This window comes from Girardinichthys multiradiatus, chromosome 8, assembly GCF_021462225.1.
Source record: "Girardinichthys multiradiatus isolate DD_20200921_A chromosome 8, DD_fGirMul_XY1, whole genome shotgun sequence".
In the NCBI taxonomy this organism is placed as follows: Eukaryota; Metazoa; Chordata; class Actinopteri; order Cyprinodontiformes; family Goodeidae; genus Girardinichthys; species Girardinichthys multiradiatus.
Window position 1 is genome coordinate 10,942,630 of NC_061801.1, and position 25,867 is coordinate 10,968,496.

The 25,867-nt window shown below is 39.0% G+C and overlaps 1 protein-coding gene across 1 annotated transcript; it reads right to left on the minus strand.

The window, feature by feature from the left end:
• Positions 1-321: 321 nt before the first annotated feature.
• dmgdh (dimethylglycine dehydrogenase) lies at positions 322-24,699 on the minus strand. The gene is made up of 16 exons (XM_047371711.1): positions 24,468-24,699; positions 24,109-24,277; positions 20,653-20,751; positions 20,408-20,572; positions 16,311-16,515; positions 9,493-9,741; positions 9,171-9,369; positions 7,554-7,723; positions 7,324-7,477; positions 6,454-6,619; positions 6,202-6,332; positions 4,293-4,510; positions 3,282-3,439; positions 2,003-2,062; positions 1,779-1,913; positions 322-1,704 (listed from the first exon to the last, which is right to left on the minus strand). Exons 1-16 carry the CDS (start codon positions 24,587-24,589, stop codon positions 1,498-1,500), a joined length of 2,607 nt encoding a protein of 868 aa, XP_047227667.1. The 5' UTR covers positions 24,590-24,699; the 3' UTR covers positions 322-1,497.
• Positions 24,700-25,867: the final 1,168 nt, after the last annotated feature.

A 25,867-nucleotide genomic window follows, 5' to 3' on the forward strand; every position in this document is an offset into this window, starting at 1 on the left:
CGATCTGTGGTTTTACCACTTGGTGACTGAGTTGGTGTCATTCCCATTCATTCCACTTGTTATGTTACCACTAACAGCTGACAGTGGACTATTTAGCAGGGAGGACATTTCAGGACTGGACTCATTGCACATATGACATCCTATCATGGTACCATGTCTGAATTCACTGAGCTCCTGAGAGTGACTCAATCTTCCATAAATGTTTTTAAAAGCAGTCTGCATGGTGTTTATAAACCTGTAGAAGTGATTGGAGAAAATTATTGAAATATTATTTCAGTATCTCAGTTTACTATGTGAATAGAGGTACTAGATTATCCAGGCTGATGTTTTCAAGCCTTTATTTCTGTTAATTATGATGATTTTCAACTTACAGTTAATGAAAAGACAACATATAAAGTTAGACCAATGAAAACATTTTTAATACAGAAGTGCTGGCTTCATGAATCATATGTTTAATACCTGCTTGAGGGTTGAGGGTTTTCAAAAGGTACTTTTAATCTGTCACTCAAACCTCATTGGAACACACATTCTAATTTATTGAATGACTGTATGTTGTCATGCTTTGTTTAGTCTTTTTAAGGAAGTAATAACCATAACATTCTTTAATTTGTTTTGCTTTTTTAACAAAGACTGACTTGTTTATGACCCTATGGACAATTTGCAGTTCTGGGACCATTTAATCACAGAGTGTATAGCATTACTAATGTATCTTTTAAACTCTTCATTTTCTCTATAGTTGACGCATTGTGCAAATATTTCACAGGTAACCAGTTAGCCAACTATTATTTCCTTATACTAAATGTGCATCAGAGTGTGTTTCGCTTGACCCTTACATCCATTACTTCCTAGCTGTATACGGCATGGTGAGCTTACATGCAGACTTGGAAGGGTAGACAACCAAGCACCTTGTATACAGCAATGTTAGCCCCACCCACTGACTTTAATGGCTCAGTCCGACAGATGATAAGCTGTGAGACAAGATCATTAAATTATTTCATAAAAATATATGTATGCCATTAACATGTGGCACTTTTGAGCCTGATAAATTATACTTTATCATTTGAAATAATATTTTAAAATGTCATCAGTTTCATATAACGCAGTGTATTATATAATTAATAAACATATAAAGTATACACAGTATTGTTTGTAGTTTAAAGACTACTGAACTGGAACGGAGCCTAATAATGTATAATGTACACTATTTTAATTTCATTAGTTACACAAAAGGGATTTAAAAAATACCAAAACCTTTTTACATGTTTGGAATCAGCTTTTCTTTTAGTTATTTGACGCTTCCACACTTTGTTCCATTTATCACACAGGAACATCTGACCTGTAAACACTGATCTTCCTTTCATGGAATCAGAAAAACGGTAATTACTCCCCCCACACTATGCACAATGAGAGAGTGTGGTTGTGTAAGAATACAACACAATGGAAGACTTCACATGTCATTCAAACAATATGTTTCCAGTCTCAGACTGGTGCTTATGCTTAAGCCTTTGCTTTCTTAGCGAGCCGCGTCCGTGTGGGCTCGGTGAGGATGAGGGGCTCCTGGATGACCGTGGCGGGGTACTTCCTGCCCAGCAGCTCCACCTCCACCTGCTGGCCCACAGAGCTCAGCTCCAGGGGCAGGTAACCGAACGCCAGGCTCTGCTGGCTGCTGTAGCTGTAGGCTCCAGACGTAGTGTTCCCAACCACCTGAGGAGAAGTCCGGTTTAGTGGAACTCAAACAAGAGAAATAATGAGGCTTTCATGCCTTTATTGTTACCGACCTTGCCGTTGTGCCAAATGGTCTCGTTGCCTTCTGGGTCAACGTCATCCGTTCTAATAGAAAGATAGGACAGCTTCCTCTTCAGGCCTTTGCCTTTGATCTCCTGAAGCGATGCTTTACCAATAAAGTCAGCTGGCTGCTCAGAGACATACGCAAAGATTGTGTGTCACAAATACGTGATAAATATTGAAATATGAACACCTCTTCTATAAAAAACACAGTTACCTTGTTCAGTTTAATGAAATAGTCCAGCCCCGCCTCCAGAGGATTAGTGTCACAGTTCATCTGAAATAATAGATTGTTGTTCTCATTAAAAAACAGGTGAACATGTGCAATATACAGTGTCTTGCAAAGGTATTCACCCCTGAACCTTTCACATTGACTTGCATTAAAAGCAATGTAGGGGAAACCTTTAAAAATTCAGAATAAGAAACTCAAAAACAAGCAAAAACCTTAATACAAACTGCTATCTGTGCTTGAAAACTAACACTGCTAATAACCCTGAGCATTGTTTAGTGGTTTTAGATTAAAAGGGGCTGGTTGTAAATCCACGCCATCATTTTCAGATTTCTATTCGTGAAATGTATTATTTTCCTTTCCTTGCACTTCACAATTATGCACTACTTTGTGTTTGTCTATCACATAATATCCCAATAAACTACACTGAAGTTGGTGGTTCTAACGTAAAAATATGTGAAAATGCAAAGTGTTTTAATTCCACTGCTAAATTAGTTCTTAGAATGCTTTAAGTTCTTTCTTTCCTAAATGTCAATACATTGGCATTGTTCTTAATAAGAGGTTGGAAATTAAAACAATATAACACACAGTCTGTAACTCCATTTGCAGACTCTGCTGTCTTCATGCAAGACATTTAAAAGTAATCTGACAGAAATTAAAGACATTTTCTTTTAACAAGAATTGTTCTCTATTTTAGAAACACTTTCCTGTTAATAGTTCTTCGCTGTGACTTTTTTTCCTTTTTGAGCGGTTCACTGATGTGACATGGCACACATCCACCTTTAATCATCCAACCAGATGTGACTCAGATCTGCTCTGAATGTTTTCTGTGTGGAGGAGTCTTAATTTATCTGATATAAAGTTGTCCCTATTTGTTTCTGCTCTAAGGGCCTTGAATTAACAGTATGATACAGCACATGTTGCATGTAAAATGCTTAGGTACAAGGTCTGGAGAGAGAAAAAAGAAAAGGTTTGTAAGAACTTTGGAAATCCTGGAGAATTATTGTTCCAGAATACTTCAAAAGATTACAAGGTCTGGGTCCTGGGTCTGGGAATCAGAGTATGGAGAAATAAGCAGTTGTTTCTGAACACAGACTTTAGCAGTAAATTGTAAATGTATAGAACAATTGTCTCTATTGGGAATGTGATAGAATTTAAAAAATGTGCAGGGATCATGGAATATTCATTTATAAACACAAGTGGAAAATAAGTTTCTTCCAGTGTGTGTTTGGCAACATTCATCTGAATATTGTTTAGATTTGCGTACCTCAGCTCCCCAACCCCTGAAGCCCTTTTCCAGTCTGAGAGAGGCCATGGCATAGGTGCCGAAATTGTCGATGCCTTCATCTTTTCCTGCTTCCATCATGGCCTGGTACACAGCTGCCATGTTCTTCTGCTCAATGTACAGCTCCCAGCCCAGCTCACCTACCCACATGTAAACACAGTTAAAACATATCAGGGTTCCTACACAGTTCTTAGACTTCTCTGGATCCAAACTAGCAGACATCTCAGTCCACGTTTGGTCCATTTTAAAAAATAAATTCAAAGGTTCTGTGTGAATGTGATTTTTTGTTTATCGAAATCAGGCTTTAAACACAAAATCTGATAAAAGAAAAAAAGGAGAAAATGGAAGCAAAGAGGGAAGGGAAGGAATGAAGGAAAAAACAAAAATGAAAATAGGAAGCAATGGGATATAGGAGGAGGGATGGAAAAAGAAAGACAAATAAAAGGAAGGAAGAAGAGAATGAATGAAACAATGAAAAAAGGAAGGTAGGGAATAAGAAAGGGTAATTCAAAATGGAGGAAAAAAGAAATGGAAGAAAAAGATTAAAGAAAAATGCAGTAAAGAAGGAAAAGAGCAAAACAGAAGGGAAGGAAAGAGGGAAGAAGAGCAGGAAGAAAGGAAGGTAGAAGGGGAAGGTGCAAGCAATAAGGCAAAATAAAAGAAAAAAAGGCAAGAATGAAAGAGGGAAGTAGAATAGTAACAAGGAAGGAATGCACTGAATGATATTTAATGAATGACTGAATGAATATAATTTCTTCAAACAATTTATTATTTTAATGAATTTACATGAGTGTGATATTGAGGGACATCTACGCCAACTTACCTGTTACCAACTGCATCTGCTACTGTTGCTACTGTGTTTACAAATATTTGCCAATTTACCATTCCTCTTAAATGAATTTTAAGTTTTAATACTGACTAATGTTTTTCTTCACAGCTCATCGCCTGACTAATGTACACCATTGGACAAATAAGATGAAGTGTGTCCTTTACCAGTGTAGGAGATCCTGATGGCCCTGACAGGGATCCCAGCCAGCTGGATGTTCTTGCAGTGGAGAAATTTGAACCCGGCATCACTCATATCTTCATCTGTCAGCTTCTGGAGAACCTTCCGGGAATTTGGTCCAGCAATTCCCAGCACTCCTATCTTGTCTGTCACATTATTGATGTCCACATCATATCTGCCCTCGGCAGCTTCTGTTTCAATCCATCTGAGTCAAATTCAAACCCAAAACATGAAACAAATGTTCCACAATTGTCATAATATTTCTGTTCTTTTCTTTTGTTGCATATTTAATCATTTTTTGGCACAAATATGGATCTCTCACACAAGGCAAACATGAGCCCTGCACCTCACTGTGCAGCTTGTAACCAGTGGAGGTCGCTGCAAAGCCACTAACGTTTCGCTGGATCTCGACAGCGTGTGTTGAAGAAAAGTCATGGGGAGGAATGTGCTGCCTTCCAACTGGAGCAAAAAGAGGAGTGCATTATTGACAGCTGCTGGGAGGTTTTGGATTTCAGTGGTTTAAAAGAGACTGAGAGAGTTATCCAGCCAAACTTGGGCTTCAACTCTGGCTTGGGTGTGTCGGACCCAGAACTGAAGAGAGTTCTTCACTGTCAATTCTTGGAACACCAAGTAGGTTTCTCGTGCATCGGGCGACAATTTTGCCCCATTCTGTTCCAAGGTGTCAGAGTGACCTGGAGTTTTCCCAGGCTGCATGGATAATAAAGTGCTGTCCCTCCTGTTGAGGTGCACTGCCGGTCAGCTGGCTTTAAAAAGTCTACTACGCTTTTGACTTTCTTATTAATAACAAATTCTACTGATTTAAATTACTTAAGAAATGCACAAGCATTGTATACTATTACGGTCCCCTTGCCCCACCTGTTGCTGCGCACTGGCAATCAGCAGGCTACGAAGGGCCATTACACTGTTTACTTGCTTACAGCAAAGGCAAATTTGAATGTTTGGAAATAAACAAGGACGAATGTGGCTAAGGGTTCAGTCGCATTCCTCTTTCTCCATTCTACTGTCTGGAAACAAGAATTAAAAAAAGCAACATGGAGCATCATCGCACCACCCTTCCCCCACATGTTGCTGGAAAAAAGGTTACAACCCTTTCACATGCTTACAACAAAAACTAATTTGACTGTTTGGGAATGAAGAAAGGATGCAGTAGTCCTTCCCCCACCTGTTGCTGTGTCCCACCAGTCAACTGGTTGAAAAACAGGAGACTAGACTTTTCCTTTTCTCTTGCTTACGGCAAAAACAAGTTTGACTGTTCAGAAATTAAGAAGGAAGGACACAAAGAAGAAAGAAACCTAACAGGGAAGTATATTCTGCATTACTAATTTTATATCAAAATAACTACAAATGTATGGTGTAGATAACATTATTATAACTGTAATAATTAATGTTGTACTAATTTTGCAGCATGATCTAATTAGATAATTTTATAAATTGTTTTACGTTTTTGTTTTAAGACAATGATGCTGTGAAACCGTTGTATTTTTATATGATACTGGAAAAATCACATTCCGACCCATAAAGGAAATGAAGGTTGGAAATCAAGCTTAGGCATGAAGCACAAATTAATTTCCACTAATCTGCACGGCAATAATGCATCAAAACAATAGTAAAAAAAAAAAAGGGAAAAACATGATGATTGAATTGTTCAAACTGTGAGGTATTACGAGGAAATATAATGCGTTCTCAATACTCTGAAAAATTCTGCATTTCTTCACTGAGAGAGAGAATCATTGGAGGAAAGAAACTTGGTCTGGAAAAAAGTCAATTAAGCCAATACCTGGGCACAATGCTCCATCAGTCAAAGCCACCAAAGATACGTTGCAACAGCTTCTGCTATCCTGACCAGCTGGACTGACACCGTCTGATGTTTCTCACCTGAGGTCGTGGAGCTCAGACCCCGAGCCTGTGATGAGCAGGAACTCTCCTGGTGTCATCTGGGTGATGGTGACCTCAGCAAAGACTCTGCCAGCAGGCGTCAGCATGTGGCTGATGTTGGTCTGGCCAACCTGAAAGTACATTTTGAAATGACACAGACTTAGAAGAAGAGGTGGTTGGCCACAACTATTTGTCTACCAGTGGAATCACCACGTAGGTGACCTTTTTCAACGGTTTATGCATGTGCTTTACCTTTGGCATGTTATTGGCAAACAGGTGATCAAGCAGCTTGAGTGAGTCCTTCCCTTTTACTATAAACTTTCCAAAAGGCGTGAGGTCGATCACACCCACCTTCTCCATCACCAGTCTGCATTCTCCCCCTACAGAACTGAACCAGTTGGTACGTCTGAAACTCGGCCTGAGGGTTGGACAAAAGTTTCAAGTCAGCTACATTAGGGTTAGGAGTTAGGGTAGATTGTTGGGTTAGGGTTAGGGTAGGGTCAAGTAGATTTATGCTCAAAGGTTGGTTGTTTTTATTGCAATTGGGTTCATTATGCCGGTTAAAAAAGCGAGTAAAAGGGAAGTGCAATGCGTCGTAACATTCCTTAGCTTTAGGTATACATTTTCTAGAGATGAACTGGATTTGCCGCACTGCAGGGCTAAATGGTTCTTTCACATGCCCATTGTCAAATCACTAACTGTGGACATCTTACAAAGCTTGATTCTTACAAGTGCAGTTGCATTTATCCCGGCTGTCCGATATTTTCAGTGTGGGACCTAAAAAAGGCTGCTCTACAAAATATTGGTTCAGGAGGCTATATACAGATGTATGCCACACTTTAAATATATACCTGTTTTGTTTTGTGTGCTTTTTTCTTGTATCTTTTACTTCATACCTTCCCCACTACTCAAAGAAACCACAAAATTTCTACTGTTTGGTAAAAGAAGGGAGTTAGTAAATCAAAGAAAGAGTGTACAGCAACCATATCATCATGCTTTTCCCTGAAATACATAAGTATAAAGATGTTTGTTGTTGGGAATGGTAAAAAGGTTCATAACGCAATAGTAGAATACATTCTATTCAGATTAAAGGAGAATTGCAGGCTTCAAAAAATATCATACTTGTATCCCGTGTCATCTCCAGGTTTGTAGAACCAGTGGGGTTGTTCCCAGCCGGCATGAAAGCCCATTGAGCACTTGTCCTTCAGCAGCTTGTAAACACCACTTGTCCTGGAAGTTGGCCGACCAGCAAAACGCTCTTCCTTGGGATAACCGACTGGAAAAAACAAAATTATGATCTTAGTGACAGCTATATGTGAAAGCCGGTTACTTAAGAAGGGCTGGATACTTACCCACATTGTTGAAGCCATACGATTCTCTTGCTTTGGCACATATGAAAGGTACATCTGTCCATTTGCCATATCGGCTGGGATCACATTCAAGCAGGTCGTAAGGAGGCTCTCTATTAATAATCCAGTCGCTCAGGAACTTACCGATGCCACCAGCATGGATAACTCCATACCTGGACAAACACAGTTCAATGTTCACCATACTTTATTGTCCACATTTCAGAACCTAAGGCCTTCAGGAAATGTCGTTCCAATCAGAAGTTTACATACACTCATCACAGCCGGAATGTCTTATCAATTAGGAGCGCTTAATGATTTCTTTAAATCATTGTTTTTCACATATGAAATAACTATAAGAATTTGTCTAACAGCATTGGATTGACCTTTTTTTTATTTACACAAGTCATTAAAGTATTTTGGAGTCATTTCTGAACAGCTATAAAGAGTTTTACGCAAGTACGATTTATTCTAATGTGTCACCACTTTGTCAAGGTCTGAAAGAAGACCCAAACCCACCATAATATGACTGAAACTTAGGATGTTCAGAATCAACCAAGGAACCCCCAAGGTTCAAATGTAAAAACTGCTGGAAGAGCGGAGTCACTGTTGATTGTGAAGAGAATTTTACTCTTGAACTGAGAGGGCGCCAATGTGGGTCAGTGTTTGTATCCAATATTAATGTTACTGTTATAGCCATGCCTATATTATTTATATATATATTTCCCTAGTCGTTCAACATTGACCACATTGTTCCTCTGCCTCAGTTAAAACCCACAATCCTGCACTGCATCGCTATCACTGTCACATGCCCAAACCAATACGACATGGCCAACACCTTCCCCTCCTGAATCACACACAAACGGCAGCAAGATGGAAATAAACATTGTTTTTTTTTAATATCAGCCCAGTTTTACTTATTGGACCGGTAACGATTTGTTAAAAAATTACTAACAATGGCCAAAACCGATGTTAATGCATATATATCATGCATCACTAATGTAGATTAAGCTATATTGCCACAATGGCAAAATGTATGCTTTAATGAATCATGGTGAGGCCTTTAAACCCATGACCACTGAACCAACTGTCAGGCATGGTAGCAGCGGCGTCATGCCTATTTTACTGCTATTAGTACTGGTGAGTCTCACAAAGCAGATGGAACAATGAGGGAGGACTGACCAAACCTCAAATCAGCAGCTGTCCAGTCGAAACTTGAACACAGTTGTTCCAACAGGAAAATAAGCCCAATCACTAATCAACACTGGTTATGGAATTAGAATAGAGCCTTCCCAAAACCCACAGCTCAACATTATTAAAAAGTTTTAACAAACTTTAAATGAACATCCTCGTTAAGAAACCCACATACTTAAGTTAACTCTCGAAATTCTGCCCGGAAGAGAGGTCAAATATCCCCCCAGGGTTATGCCAAAACCCTTTTAATAGCTGCAAAAGCATGTTGTGAAGATGCAGGTGACAATAAACCAAAGATTAGAGGCGTATGTATAAAGCTGATCCTGTATATATTTTTCAAATTTAATATAACTGCGACTTGTGTTGTTTTCATATAGCTGCCTCCAATTTTGCACCTCGCAGTTCTAAGAGCTCTGATTCAACGCGCACCCAAAGCCAATGGCAGTCCAGTAGTTGCGAATGCCCTGATGTGGTCCGACCATGGGCAGCAGGTCAGGGGTGTATGTGATCGGTCCAGACACGACATTGATGATGTCGGCTTTCTTCAGCACAGGGACCATCTCCATGGCCATCTCAATATGCTCCATTATTCTGTCGAGGTCCGACTCAAACAGCTCCTTCCCAAAACCTACAACAATAAGAAGAGCAGAAATAAAAAAAAATAAACCCACTACACAAAACTTAAAGTTATCAAGAAATTCAAAAAAAGGTTTTGGCTAAATAAGATATGGATAATCCATGGCATACAGACCTGGTGGTACTCCATCTCTAACCCAGGAGTCCTGAAGCACCATCTTCTCCATCTTCTCATATGGACCAAACAGCAGTCCATCCCTCTCCTGACGCATATAGTAGGAGCCCTCCAGGTCCCTGATAACAGCCAGCTCCTTCTTCAGAGCCTTCACCTCTGGTACTGTTGCTGTCACTACATACTGGTGATGCACAGGGATAGTGGGGTGTTCGAAACCAATCATTTTGCCCACTTCACGGGCCCAAAACCCTTAAAATATAAAAAGAGTGAGAGAAATAGTATCCAGGGAATTCAGCCTAAAAGATGCAAGCAATTCTTTTCTTAAATAAAAGCACATATAACACTCTCCACATTCTTGGGCACCCTAGTAAGGCAGTGTAAAAAGCCCAAAAAAAAAATTAACTGTTACATGAGTTTAATAATAGGAAAGATAAACCCACACTGAGAAACATTCCTTTTTTTCCCCCAAATCACTGGGATCATATTTTTTAATTTACAATTTTATTCATTTAAATTGATCATAAATTCAATAAACGTTTAATTACTAATCTTACTGTAGAGCTCTTACTTCTCTAGGTCCTATGGTAGAAATATTATACAAAGACCAAAAATAGGTAAGACAAGAGAACATGCCACTCAGGTAAATCAGATCTGTGTTGATCTTCTGTGTTGATCTGCAACAAGAAAAAGCTACTAGACTATATATGTACAGTCTTTCTTTTCAAAAAAGAAAAAAAATTAACCAGTAGAAAATGTATGATGACCATAATGAAATATTAGAGAGAAAACAACAACTTCCCTTAACCTGGTCAGATCTATAGTCGAAGCAATAAGTACAAAGTTTAAAACAATTGGAACCATAACATAGAAAAGGCTGGATGTTGTTCTTGGCACCACAGTGAGATGAATGGTAAGAGAGGTAGAAAATAAACCCCTTGAAGTACTACTTTTTAGAACAGATAATATATTAAGTGTTTTATTTGCACAACAAAATTTTAAAGAATATTTGTTTCAAGGCTTTTAGACATCTTTTCCATTGGTGCCAGCATATGAAGCTGGTCTATTTGTCAAAAAAATCCAAATCTTAATAACAGAAAAAAAGTTATAAATTGTAAATTACCCCGGTATGAAGATTTCATACAGAATGAAAGCTCCTGATCAAAAAGTTGTTTTTTTGCAAATGTATAAAAGCTATTTGTTGATGGATTGCTGTTTGTTGAACTCATCCACAGCAGGATTTTAACAAATAATACATAGAACATTGTCCACATTGTTTTTGTTTCATCATTTAATTAAAAAAGTGAAACCTATGAAGATTTGTCAAAAATAATTAGATGTTTTACTCGTTTATTTCTGTTAATTTTGATGATTAGGGCATAAGCCTAAAATATAAAGTTAATATTTTCTAGCTGACGTGCAGATGTCTGATGACATAGTTAATCATATCCCAAAATACAGATTAATACACGTCTTCTGGCCAGCCAGGTAAACAACATAGACAGGACAGAAATATGCACATTTAATAAATAGCTAAATTTAGGTCACAAAACTACCACCCCCATAATATCTAATTTACAAACACTGCACCAACCACTTAGAAGGAGAAAAACTAAAGCATGCAGGAGCTAAACATAGTAGATGACTCCTCACTGATTACAGCTGAAGTACAGTATGACTTGGCTTAAACATTTACTGGTACAAAACAAACAAACTGGGTTTGGAGTTTGTTAATGGGACACTTGAATGCAGCCCCGGTCAAGTTGCCAGACCAGGAGGTGCAGCTGAAGCCAGTTGAAGCGCTGTTAATTTAAGTTTATCTCTGCAGACATCCTCAACATCAGCATGTTTCAATTACAAAAACGAATTCAAATCTGCTCAGCAAGTCTTTTTTTTAGCTAATTCTGGGTGAAATGTTCTCAACATGTGCTGTTCTCAACAGAAAAGGAGGCTGTTTACCAAAAGCTTGGACACAGGGCTAATTCACAGCATGAATCAATTCAGTCAGCACTTAAAGTAACACTCGAAACAAGTCTTGCTTTGTCTAATGTTAAATTCAATCTGAAAAGACTCACAAAGAACAGGGATGGCAATTAGAAAAGTTTTAATGATGTGAAATTACATGGTTATTTCTTTGGCGCTCAGATCTGGGAGGAAGACATGAATGCTGAGAATGACATGAGCTAAGATGAACATTTGTAAGGTTTAGATTTAGAGATGTCTTCCCCCTGATCCGACAGTGGTGGTGGATTGGTGGCCAGGGAGTGAGGAAGCCAGGAGGAGATGGGAAGGAAGACGGTGGAGTAGGGGTGGAGGAGGAATGAGCTCAGCTGACAAGAGTCTTTCATTCTGAATTTTCGTCTAAACTCCATCTGTCCTTCTATTTATGAGTTTAAACTTGTAGTAATCAGGCCAATATGTTTAAAATGTCACAGGACATTAGGCATTATTAGTATTTATGATATTTATAGGCCTTTTCTAGCCAACCCTGCTGTATGAAAGGACAGAAGATGCTCAGTTTAACAAATTATCCACATGCTCTCATTCAGACAGCTGAAATTCCTTAACATAATTTGTGGTGAGTTCTGGTACGAAACTTTGTGGAACTAAGCTAGCAAAACATCTACATGACAATTAATGATTAGTTAAAAAAGTTAAAAACTACTCAATATATTTATTTATCCAACATAAATGTTTTGGTCTGTGATAGGCCCTTAGTCTACAAACTCCAAACAGTAACTTGTTTCAACTTATTTCGATCTTGCTGCAGTTTGTATATGTCATTTGTATATTGTAGGTCTTGAGAAATTACATTTGTGTACCGAAACCTATAATCCCTGGTCAAAGCATGGCTTGGGGCTGTTTGTATTAATGCTTCCATGGGGCGCTCTGGAGGAATTAGGGCAACGCCAACATCTTTTTGGGGCTGGATTAAGATCGATCATATTGAATTGGTGCAAATCAGATGATATATCTATGTATGAGAGCTGAACGTTTGGCTATGGAGTAACATTGGATTTTACCACGCCGCCACAACCACACCCTCTGGCCAAAAGTTTTCGTTCTCAACATCAAGTTACACCAACTTGTCTTCTGTCATTGAGCGCAATTCTAGTAATTGAGCAATTGCAGTTAAACTGACATAATCATAAACATAATAGTTATTCCCCCGTCATGTGTAACATTAACATGAGGACTGCTGTAGACCCATCTCTGCTATTATGTTTGCATGGTTCTATATGAGGGCAGGACCTGTAACCATAACTCAGGGACCTGTGAGGGAAATCTGGAGATAGAGATTTGTTGTGCAAGCTCAAGGGAATTGCTGCTTGCTGTTTTCATCACGACTCTATCCACAATGCATTAAAAAACGCTGAGGTCCCTTCTGTTTCTGGAGAGATTTTCTGCATTTTAGATGGATGTTTGGAAAAGAAATGCTAAGCTGGCCGATTTCCCACAAGAAGGGCTTCTATACTCCTGCTGCCCAGAAAGCAGTGGCGTCTGTTTTCAGTCTATGGAAATCCATGGTGAGTGGAGAAACAAAGAGAACTAAAATCAGAATAAGTTACAATATGTATTTCCAAAAACCAACACTGAACCACACAAAGAACAGCACGTAAACAATGTTTGACCAAAAATATGAATGAAATCAGCTAAACTAAGAAAAGAAATATCATGCATATAAAAATTCAGCAGCAAAAACCACAAAAAAATTCTGTCAGGAGGTGTGAATGTGCTGCTCCTTGAACATTGGCTGGAAAGTGATCTGCTGTCCTCTTTGGATTGGCTGTGAAGGTAAACTGAGCAGTAGTGCCAGACCATGCTACACTTCAACAAACCCTCAGAGGTTGCATGCTATTGTTGCAGAGGTATAATTTTCAATGTGCTGCAGATTTTTAACCCATCTGTTGCTGTAGGAAAAAAAAGATGACCAATCAAAAAGATCCATGACCTAAATTCAGCTCAGTTACACAACACCTTCCTCGGCGAAGAGAAGCCTGGGGGTGGGATGTGTGTGTGTGGCGGGGTATGTGCCTACTGCAGTAAATTCCTGAACCAGACCCAACAAAACAAGTAGCAGGAATGAAAGGAAATTTTGCAAACAAGATCCCCCCAGAACTGGTCTGGCCCAGTTCAAACTAAAGTTGTCTTCTATGAACTCTGCAAGCTGTGATCTGAGTGGGCAAAGTTCTCCTGCAGTGAGGCGTTTGCAGATAAGATTATTACATCTACTATGTAAGCACTGTTGCAGAAATGCTGGATCTGTTTTTCAAATGCATTTTGTGGTAATTGTGGTGTTTAAAAATACCATAACTGGAACTTCGCTTTCTTTGTAAGCTTTTTTCTTCTTTTTCTCTTCTCTTAGTTTAATCTCAGTTATAATTACCAAAATGACATTTATCTGCTTGATACCAGAATAATGGGACAGATATTTTACTAGAAATTGTTTCACAACTTTCTTATAAATTTGGGAAAGCAACGATGATGATGTCATGGCCTCTATAAGGTTAATTCACAATATTTGAGTTAATTGAAGAATTGAGTAAATTTGAATATTGAATAAAGACCATGGGTTCCCAAAGGTGAATGAATATGTGTATCAACTGAACAACGAAGGCATAAGACCTTCTGAAGATGCTGGCTGAAAGTGGTAAAAGGGTGTCATTATCAGCAATGAAAAAAGGCCACTCAGAAAGCAAGAAGCCATGACTCCTAATGCAAAATAAAGCTAAGCAGTTTGCTAATGCAGTCAGAGACAAAGACTTCAATATCTGGAGACATTTCCTGGGATTTGATTAAATGAAAAGTGTTTTACCTTATTGACCATTAGGTACATCAGGAGGAAAGAGTCGGAGGGTTGCAAGCCTTAGAACACCATCCCAACTATGAGTTAGTTATGACAGCTTCATTGTGAAGTTGGGCTGTGCTGCAGGAGACTGGTCCATTTCACAAAGCACAGCACCCCTTGAACCTTTTCCCATTTTGTCACATAAGATGTTAGTGACAGACCAACCCAAAATTGGTACATAATTGTGACGTGGAAGAAAGAAAATGCTACATTGTATTCAAAATTAGTTAAGGGGTATGCCTCAACCAGGGCTGCAGGATATCAGGAAAACATCAGGTATAGCATAATATAGATGAAAGCTGGAATGACAGCTTTCACCTATGATAAATAAATTACAATAAATAAATAAGTAAGTTCCTCAAGGCTCCAACCTTTTTTCATTGCAAACATAGACCTCAGATAGTGACCAGTCAAAGCAGTTACTGAAATGTTTCCAGCAACACCGTTTTATTGACAAGTTTGGCAATACAGTTTTATATTAGTTTTATCCAAACATCTTAAGGTGTTCTGTTTCTCTGCATTGAACAAATATCACAAAATTCATTCTATGTATGTAGAGCACGAATGCATTGTACCCATTTAATTAGCTAATATGTATTGCAACCCAAGCAGTTCTTTGCAATACTGATGTCATGTGCACTGATATTGTGATGAAGATACATTTGTGATATATTGTGCAGCTCTAGCCTCGACCAGAAATCTTTGCCCATTCTTCTTTGTAAAATAGCTTGAGCTGTATGAGATTGGAAGGAGAGGATCTGTAAATGTGGATTTTCAAGTCTTGCCAAAAGTTCTCCTTTAGGTGTAGGTTTACACCATAATAGGACAAGAAAATGCTTTGACCGAAACTCTTTCATTGTGGCCCTGGCTGTACATTCAGCTCCCTTAGTCGCTCTGAAGAAAAGCATCCCCACAGCATGCTGCAGCCACTACCTTGCTACACTGTGGAGTTGGAGAGTTCACGGTGACGTGACAAACTGCAAACTGGAGTTCTTCTGGTTTTAATTCAGTGATGGCTCTCTTCTCACTACTATTCCATAAAGGCCAGACTTGTGGAGCGCACAGCCCATAGTTGTCCTGTCAACAGATTCTCCTGCCTGAGTTGTGGATCTCTGCAGGTCTTCGAGAGTTACCATGGGCCTCTTGGCTGCTTCTCTGATTAATGCTCTCCTGCCTGACCTTTGAGTTTAGTTGGACGACCATGTCTTTGTAGATTTGAAGTTGGGCCATACTCTTTCCATTTTCAGGTGATTAATTAAACACAGAGCTCTGTGTGTAAAAGGTTGGAATATTGTTTTAAAGGCTAACCCTGTTTTAAATGTCTGCTGTGTTCCTTGGTCTCCATGATGCTGTTTGTTCACTAATGTTCTCAAACAAACCTGTGAGGCCTTCAGAGAACAGGTTTATTTATACTGAGATTACATTAGACACAACTGGATCCTATGTTCTAATTATGTAACTTCTAAAGGAAACAGGTTGCACTGGATTTTATTTAGGCATAGGAGAGTAAACCAGGCTAAACACAGATGCAAGCCAACCTTTCAGATCTATAATTTTTCTTCCACTTCACAATTATGCACAACTTTGTGTTGGTCTGTATAACAAAATCCCAATAAAACATATTGAACCTTGTGTGTGAAATGTGTTTTTATTCTAAAAAATAAAAAAAATAACCTTGGTGCATAATTGGGTAATGAGCAGGTAAGCCATGAGTTGCAGAGGATGCTGTCTTTACACTTTTTGCGGTGAAACCTGTTTGGATGTAAAATATGTGTTTTGTTTGTTTATTTTTTTAGTTTTGTTGTTGTTTATAAGTCTATTCTAATTTTGAAAGTTCCAATAGCAGTATTGGAAGGCACTGTTCATGCATTTTCTTTTATCTTTGCTTGTTAATTTGTGCTACAATTGTTAATAAAGATCCAAAAAACAAACAAAAAATATATATCATTATCAATATCAGAAAAAAACAAACCTGCTGTGTTCACAATGCAATTTGCACGGATGGTCCCATGAGGAGTCTGGACATCCCACTTCCCATCTGATGTTGGTTTGAGCCCAGTGACTGGAGCTGGATTGTAAATCTGGGCCCCGTACATACGAGCTCCAGCAGCCAGAGCCATGGTAAGAGAGTACGGGTCAATGTGGCCATCTCCAGGAGTATAAAGACCTGCCAACACCTAAAAGCATACAGTAACCTTAAATGTGAACCTATATTAGAAAATGTTTGTATGATTTTTTTTTCACAGAATGGCAACCATGTAAAATCCCCTTTTTACCAATAGGCAGAGGTGAAAGTGACCCGGTCCGGTCCGGTACTGCATACCACTAAAAGATTCTGCACCGGTACACAGTACCGGGAAGAGGGAAGAACGGCTGTCTGCTATGAAGCCGTCATCCAGAACCAGTTATGGCTGCAAAAATCCACGAGCACACAAAGAAGATCAGCTCCGCTACCAATAGTCAGTCTAAAACACGACTCAATCTGCTTATAAATATAGTTATTTTCTCCTCATTCCAAATAGTTTCTGAACTGTTCTGCTATGCTGGAGCCTCAATGCTCTTGCTTTGCTTCTCTGCTCGAGGCTTTTATGAACAGCCAGCCTTTAAAATGAGCACCGCTACGTTTAATGTCTGTCTGCTCGCTGCTAAAGAGCACAGTTAAAAGCAAAGGGAGAGTAACTATTTGTGGTTCATTTTGCTGAATTACAACAACACAGTACAGCTCGAAAACACCGCTTATGACCAGAGATTTCACATACACTACACGAGAGCGCATGCGCGCTTACTTCCAAAGCAGAACGGTTGCCAAGGAGATTGGTGCGTTCGAAAAGATGGAAACTGAAGATGAAGTTATGCATCAGAAAATGGTTTATCATTGTTTTATACATGGCAGTTCTTTAACAATTGAAATATATATATAGATATTCTACATTGTCAAGTGATTCTAATTTCTGACTTATACAAACAGCATATTTACATTTTAATTATTTTGAGTTTGGACTTTGCTGGGAGAGAGAGGTCTTGAGGGGGCCACAGATGAGAGTAACAATTAACACAAACACACACACACACAAACACACATTATATATATATATATATATATATATATATATATATATATATATATATATATGCCCCCAGTGCCTCCCCAACCTCCAGCTCCGCCCCTAAGTACCTGCAAGAATTTAAAACTACTTTCACCCCTGCCAATAGGACAACTCCTCCCTAACAAAAATGGAGCATACAGAAAGAGGGATATTTGACCATTCCTCGCTGCAAAGCCTTGGATCCACTCTTCTGCTCAGCCCACATGTTTTCTATAGGATTTAGGTCCGAGGACTAAGAAGTCAACAGACTAAGGTTCATTGTGTATCGGGTAAACCATTTCTACATTTATTTGGCTGTATGATTTGGATCATTAACCTGCTCAGAGACCCAATGATTACCCATGTTAAGTTTTCTTTCAGAGGCCACCTGACTTTTATGTTAAATGTTTTGGTACTTCAAAAGGGTCAGGGTGCCAAGCAATCTGACTAGGTTCCAAGGACCACAGCATCACGCATCCGCCGACGTACCTAGCAATGGGGATGAGGCCCATTTCATAATGTCAAATGTTGTTTTAGGCCAATAGAAGACCTGGACAGATCTGACCAAATCACACAGTTTTAGTTAAAGTCTCAGTAGAAATGAACAAAATCCACAAGATAAACTTGGGTCATCTCCCAGCCTAAATGGCAAGGAGCTAGGAAAAATGGGCCCTTTAAGTCACATCACATTTAAATCCCAGGGAAATGATAAGGCACAAACTGTTAAAGATGTTCTTAGACATTCAGATCAACTTAAAAATGTAAGTGTGAACTTAAAAATATGCTAAGTTACATTTGTTTTAAAAGGACGCTAATAAGAATTATTTCCTACTGAAATTAAAAGTTGGATAATCACTGTAAGATAATGATCCTGCAATAAAAGACAACTTTCTGTGAAGGCTTTTCACACAACTGTACCAGGGGAGCCAATAACTGTAGAGGCTGCTGTATGTTAAGACAGATACATTTCATTTTTTTTCATAGAAGTGGTGGTGCCGCAGGACTAAAGCGTGCAAACCATGTACGGAGGCTTAGTTCTTGTTGCAGGCTGTTGTGGGTTCGAGACCCGGCCCACTGATGTTTACTGCATGTCCTCCCCCCGTTCTCCACCCTATTTCCTGTCAGCTCGCTTTTAGAAAAATAGAAGCCACTAGTGTCTAAACAAATAAAAGAAAAAGAAATGTTTAAACTGGTGTTTGTCACAATTAAAACAAAACTTATGAAAAAAAACAAGTAATATGTTCGAAGTGTTTCTTGTACAGTCACCAGAAGTTATTCGCAACCCTTTACTTCTTCCACGTATTGTTAGATTTAATCTGAAACCAGTTTGAGTATAGTTTAAAACAAAAAATAAAACAAACACTACCCCCAAATAACAAGAAAGAATGTTTTCTAAAGAAAATTGAGACTTTATAAAAACATAAATGTTATCAGACTCAATATTGATCACAGATGATTTCCACTGACTATCTTTGAGATGCTTCTAACCAAATTATTTGTGAGTAATCTGGTTAGAAGGGTCCTGATCAGAGAGGTAATCCAAGAACCTAATAGTCGGTAAGACACAACTCCAGTGTACCTCTGCTTGTTGAGGTAGCAGAACCATTCAGAAGGCCAACCACTGCTACTGGACTCCACCAATCAGGCCTTTAGCGCACAAGGCAGCCCTCTCTAATGTTGCCAAAAAGCACCTTAGAATCTCTAAGGAGCAGGAGAAGCTAAATTCTTTGGTCTGATAAAACCAAAATAGAAGCTTTTAAGCCTGAACTCCAAGTGTTAAGTCTAAAGAAAAACAGGCACAACTCATCATCTAGCTAACATAATTTTTTATGTGGAGCATAGTGGTGGCAGCATCGTGCTGTGGAGATCTCTTTCTGCAGAACTGATTGAAAGATCACCATAGAGTGTAAGATGACAGCAGCCATATAGTGTGAGATTGTTACAGAAAACTTGCTCCAGATTGCTCTGGCCTCAGAGGAAAAAATTACAGTTCATCTTCTAAAATGAAAACGACAAGATGCACACAGACAAGATAATAAAGCAGTTACTTCAGCAGCAGTTCGTGAAAGTCCTCGAAGGGTCTAACCAGGACCAAGGCTTAAATCAACTTGAACGTCTCAGGAAAGATCTAAATATCGCTGTCATCTGACCGTGCCCATACAACCAGCCTGAGCTTTAGAAGATTTGGAGCAAAGAATAGTAAAAGACACACCCAGACACACTTGCGGATGTTATTGCAGCCAAAGATGCTTAAACAAAATCTATGAAACCACGTGTCTGAAAAGGTTTGTACCTACTTAAGTTGAAATGTTTACATTTGTTTTTTTATATATATTTTGATATTTTGTGGCACTAGTGGCATTTATTTATTCAAAATAGAAAGACAGGAAGTGGGGTGGAAAGAGGGGGAAGACGTCCAGCTGAGGTCTACGGATCGGGGCTCAAACCCAGGATGGCAGCATCAAGGACTGAGGGTTGTGCTCTCTGCCACTACGCCACACACTGTGGCTGATGATCATACTCTTTTCATAAATTTACAGAAATGTCTGGAAAACATTTATATTTTGTCATTTTTCATCATTTTGTGTAGATGTTTTAAAGACTAGGCTATATTTAAATTGTTAATACGTCTGTAACTTAGAAGCAAACCTTTGAAAAGGGAATATTTTCTGGTCGCACTGTGAATTGAATAAAAAAGATAAGGTCAAGTACACACGTCCTGGTTGTTTCTTCAAATTTAATCAATTTGTGTGACAGGACTTCTGTTCTTCTACTCTAAGGAAATAAATTGAATATATGATGCTAAGCATAAAGTTTAAAGCAAAAGCACTGATGGTCAAAATGATAGTTCGCAGAGTCACTGCACTGAAAAAAATGGACACTGACCAAGAGAAAATCTCCAAAACCTGCATGCCACGGTGGTAGTTGATAATTCCTGCAAACACCTTATCATATTAGTGATGCATCACTGTCTCATACCAACCTTGTCAATGTTTAGCAGGGGGAAAAGGTCTTGAACTTTCTCTGGTCCAATGAGGTACTGCGGCGTCACGTGCCAGTGCGTACGAGTCATCTGGTACTTCATTTCATCCACACGAGCTGCCGTAGAAGCAATTCGGATGCTGCCGGGCTGGTGAAAGCCCACAGCCTGCACAGAGAGATGGTATAAAAGACACGCAAACACATCGTTTAAAAATGAAAGATTAAAAAAAAGCTGAGGCGTGTTACCTGTCCAGTTTCTGCCTCGAGGCTCTCATATAGTTTGATGCTGTCAAAGTGGACTTTCTTCAGGTTGATGCCTGGATGGTAATAGGTTGTCAGACCCGCCTGAAATACAAACACAAAAACCATCAAGATTTATAGGAAAATGCAACCCTGTATAGAAAATGTCTATAACTAAATTATTCAGCTTACTGATCAATTTAATATAGGTTTTAGGCCCATGGTTCTCAAAATGCTGTGCAAACATCAACAGTGGTACTTTAGCTGTCCTTGGAGGTACATTACATTGTGTAATTTGACAATATAAATCTGAGCAAGACAAGATCATTTGTGGGGTTCGTCAGGGCTCTAGTCTTGGACCACATTTATTCAATATCTAAGTTGCTGTTGGGTGCTTAGTGTGCGTGCATGATTATCTGTCCTGTGTCTCTGTTTACCCAGTAATGGACTGGCACTGTACTAGGTGTGCCCCACCTCTCACCCTCTCACCAGTGGACATAGGCACGAGTCCGCCTGTGAACCTTTGAGAAGTAAGAGGCTAAAGAAAAAGGATGTATGCATCTCTATGCTCCACATAGCTCAGACTATGGTCTACTACAACACCTGTTACCATATGTATGGTGATCACACAAATCTCCTCCAGGTAATGCAGAAAAGACAGAAGTCATTGCTTTATGTCTCAAAAGTACAAGATTAGAGATTCTCAACCAGACTTAACACTGTCATTGACGCTGTCATTATGTCAGACCTAAAATTGAATGTCTACATAAAGTCTATCACAAAATCCATCTTAATTACATAGTCAGAATAAAGGGTTTTCGGAAAGAACGGGACACAGAAAAGTACAACATGCTTTTATATTTAGTAGGTTATATTATTGTAAAGATGTGTCAGCTGTTGCTCATTCAAAATGCTGCTGCCAAAGTCCTGAGCAACACCAGGTAAATGGATCACATTACATCTGTTGATAAATTCAATTTGATTTAATTCAGTTCCAATTCATCTCAAGGCACTTAACAAAGTCAATTAATTCGAATCATACAGATTTCAAGTCAGGTACATACATTGCAATTAATCCTAATTAGCGAACAGTGCAGACAGATTCAGTTTATTATTCAAATTGGTTAAAAAGTTTTTCTATCTAAGGAAACCCAGGAGATTGCATCCAGTCAGTGACTTGAAGCATTCACTCCTCCTGGATGAGCATGTAGAGACAGTGGACAGTCGCTTGCATTTACTTTTTAGCAATCCCTCATACTGAGCATGCTTGTGCATCACTGCATTATTTACACTCTCAACTGATTTATAATGAAATACTCTGAATATACAAGGTATTCTGATTTTAATCTAAGAATATCACATATCTAAGAGGTCAACTCTATTAATGCAAAAGCCACAAAACATGTGTTTAACTGGACAAACAACTGTCACCTAATAATAATAGACCAGAATCAAAAATCCCTATTAGGTGGGTAACTGAAGTAAGTTTTGAATCCAGCACGTCACAGATGTGTCCAGCTACAGTCAGCCGCTCCTCGAGGAGTAACACAAACTCTTAAAGTGGCTTTGCTTCACCATCCTCTCAAGGCTTCGGCTATCCCCATTTTTGTGCAACTTTTTGGTACGGCGCATTTGCCTTCCACTTAGCTTTCCAATAATATCCTTGAGTACAGCAGAACAGCTGCCTTCTTTGGGAATGATGTGGCCTACCCTCCTGTTGGAGGTAGTCAATTACTGTCTGTTGGACAACTGTCTGGTCAGCAGTCTTTCCAATGATTGTGTAGGCCATTACATAACATTTTTTCATGAAGGAGAATTCCAATTGGTCTAATATTGTAATAGTCCAAATTTCTGAGAATCAGAATTGGGCTTTTAATTAGCCAAAATCAATAATCATCAAAATTAACTAAAATAAACACTGCAAATGTATCACTCAATGTGTCATATACCTGTATAGCATAGAAGTTTCACATTTAAAATTAATAACAAAAATAAATATGTTTTTCCATGATATTCGAATTTTTGGATATATGTCTGTCCACCAAGTTACAAAGAGGAAAGCTTGTAAATGAATATGGGTGCAGTGGTAGATCTTAAGTGGGTCAGGAGCTCAAATGCCCTGAAAATGTATAGCATGGCAGCTGTTTGGTGGGAATGTTGTAACTGCAGAATCACATCAAGAGCAACTGCTGACGCTCACTTTAGCAGGCTGTCGAGGAAGAACGACCAACATCTTCAGTTTTCCAGCAGCCTTAAATAAAAGATAAGCAATGCACTGAGGGAATAATTTACCAATATAAACCTATTTGCCTGAATTACTACATTTATAATAATCAAGTTATTTTGTGCCTAATTAAGGAGCTGATGCCATAATTGTAACCTTTGAAACATTAAGATGCGAGTTCCCAGATTTGTTTTCATTTCATTTAGAATTATTTTGAAAGTAAAGGTAATGATATAGCTGCAAAACAACACTGATATGGTTCTTTGCTACATAAATGTTAAAAAATATAAGAGGTGATGCAGAGCCGGCTAAAGGCATAACAGAATGAAATACCTGATTTGGGCACCAAACCAACAAGGGGCCCCCAAGAGCAGCAGAATTGTCACAAAAGTCACGTTTACAAATGTGAATTTTTTTGTACATTACAATCACTACGAAAATGCAAAAACAACATTTGTTATGCATATTTTCAATATTGTCAGTGAATTAGCATTGTCAGACTGTAAAGACATTCTGCTGAATAAAATATTTTGGTGTGGAATAGGTTTTAACCTTTTAACCATTATCATGGCTGTTTTTACTCCACTTTTCTATGTGATACAATCCCCCTAAACTGCTGAAAAAAAGAATAAACTTCTTAAAACTACATCAGCATCAGAAAAAAATTGTATTGTCTTTTGAAATTAGCAGTATTAATTCTTTAAAGGTCTAGATAGAAGTCTTATCATTTTTCAAGGCAAGTGCTAACTTCTGGATGTCTAAAGCCAAAACAACATTTTCTTTAGAAATATAAAATTTTTGATTTTTTTAAACACTTTTGCTCACTTTATCCCAAGTCCTATCAAAAATGTATATCGGTTCAAGTGAATGTCATTCAAGCAACACACATTTGGTTATTGTGTGGCTAATCGTTTCCTTCAGGTAGTAAACTGTTCTAATTATTATGTTAGACCCATAACATGCATCAAGATTTGAACATATATGATATAAGAGGAAATATTGGTTGTGCTGTGGTGCCTGATGGTAGTTGGGGAGGCCCCATAAAACCTTGGGGGGTCCAAGGTTTTATGGGGCCTCCCCAACTACCATAAAACCTTGGACCCCATAAAACCTTGGACAGGCCTTGTTTTGACAATATATGCAACTCATATGATAATTACAAGCCATCTGAGCTGTCACATTCCTGAATTTGGTGGTTATACTAAGGATGAATAATTTGGGACTAAGAGTAGACATACAGCGTGCCAGGTGGAGCCAGCCGTCAGCTCAGACTTCTCCAGCAGTACCACATTCTTCATGCCACCTTTGGCCAGGTGATACGCCAGACTGACCCCCACGCATCCTCCTCCAATGATGACAGTGTCAGCAGTGTCCTTCCAGCGCTTTCTCAAAACTGAAGAGGCATCACTGCAAAGTGCAGGGAGAGTGTTGGTGAATGGACACAGCAGCATGCATGGATTGCGTGGACTGGTCAGTTGTGCAACGCTGCAAAGTTTTTATATGCAATCTACACTTTCATTACTATGAAATAAGCAAAGTACTTCAGGTTTGATTTAAGGTTTAGGCCAAATAATCCAGAAACACGGATCCGTCTCACCCTTCTTCTGCATGTTTACTTGGGGTGCAGCTGATGGTCCTCAGGGGGAGCCGTGAAATCCCTCCACATGCGGTGAAGTCTTTGCGCAGCTGAATGCTAATGAGGTTTAATATTCGAGACATAGCTGCGCTGACAGAATGACAGAAAACTAACGAAGCTCCAAGCACAGGCAGCCCCCCCTCTGTTTGGACCCCCGCAATGTCCTGTGTAGTTACAAAAAATCCCACTTTTGCGCTGACAGGCGGTTTGCCCCGCCCACAGGCAGAAAACTTAGATAGGAGGAAGGTTGACCCGGAGTTAACTCTTGGTCCGCCGAAGGGTCCAGATGTAGCTAATAAAAAAAAAAATGGAGAAAATGTGAAGAAAATAAGCACGAAGAACTTTTAATCTTTGGAAGGAGCTGCACCTTTTTAACTTTGTATTTAAAAATAGAATATCCTCTGCGTTGGGATCTGTGCACATTAACTGTCTACCTAATATAGTTTCTACATTGTTTGCACATATGTAGTATAAAGTTTTGGCAAACAAATACGAGGCAGATTGTGAGTTTCCTTTATGCAAATCTTGTGTATTTATTATGGGGGGAGCGGTGGGGCGGGGTCAACCTACTATTGAGCCAATCAGAGGTTGACTTGTTGGTGCGCTTTGGATGAATGTCCTGGTCCATTTGGGAGAGGGACGAGGGCTACAAGCATAAACCTGCACACATTCGTACACCAATATGCAGAATGGTAGGCCACTTAGGGCTAAGTGCCTTGCCCAAGGACACAGCAAGCAGCAAGAGGAGGCTGGAATCAAACTGTCAACTTTCTGTTAGCAAGATGACTACTCTTTATACTCAGCCACAGTTGCCCCAGAAATGCTCTATGTATATGTATATTAAAGGTATATTTTTGGCCGACAACTCATTTAGGATCTTTTATCTATAGCCTGGATACAAAAGTTGGACTATTGCCTGCATTCTATATAACAGCCAGCAGAGGGCGTCTAAAGAGGTCGGGAAATGTATGGAAGTTGATCTGAGAAAGTGGTCACACCCAAATTGAGCGGTCCAACTTGGAAGTCTGAAAAATGAGGTCAACTTGCTAATTGCAGTCCCGCTAACTGCTATTAGCACTATGTGCCATTAACGCTATACTTCATTTTATGCTTTTAAACACTAAAAGAACACAATCCCAAATGGTGCTTGTACAGCACTATGTCTGCCACTGGTTTAATTAGAGTCAAGGGATCGAAGGTGCAATAGAAAAAGTTTACCTGCAACTTCTGCTATGTTTTACAAACGTGGCAGTCATATTGGATATAGAACCTAGGCTGCACGGCAACCTCCGACCTTTTTTGTCAACATTTTAACTTCTTGTTTGATGTCTGACTGGAAACCTAAATTCTGACTTTACAAA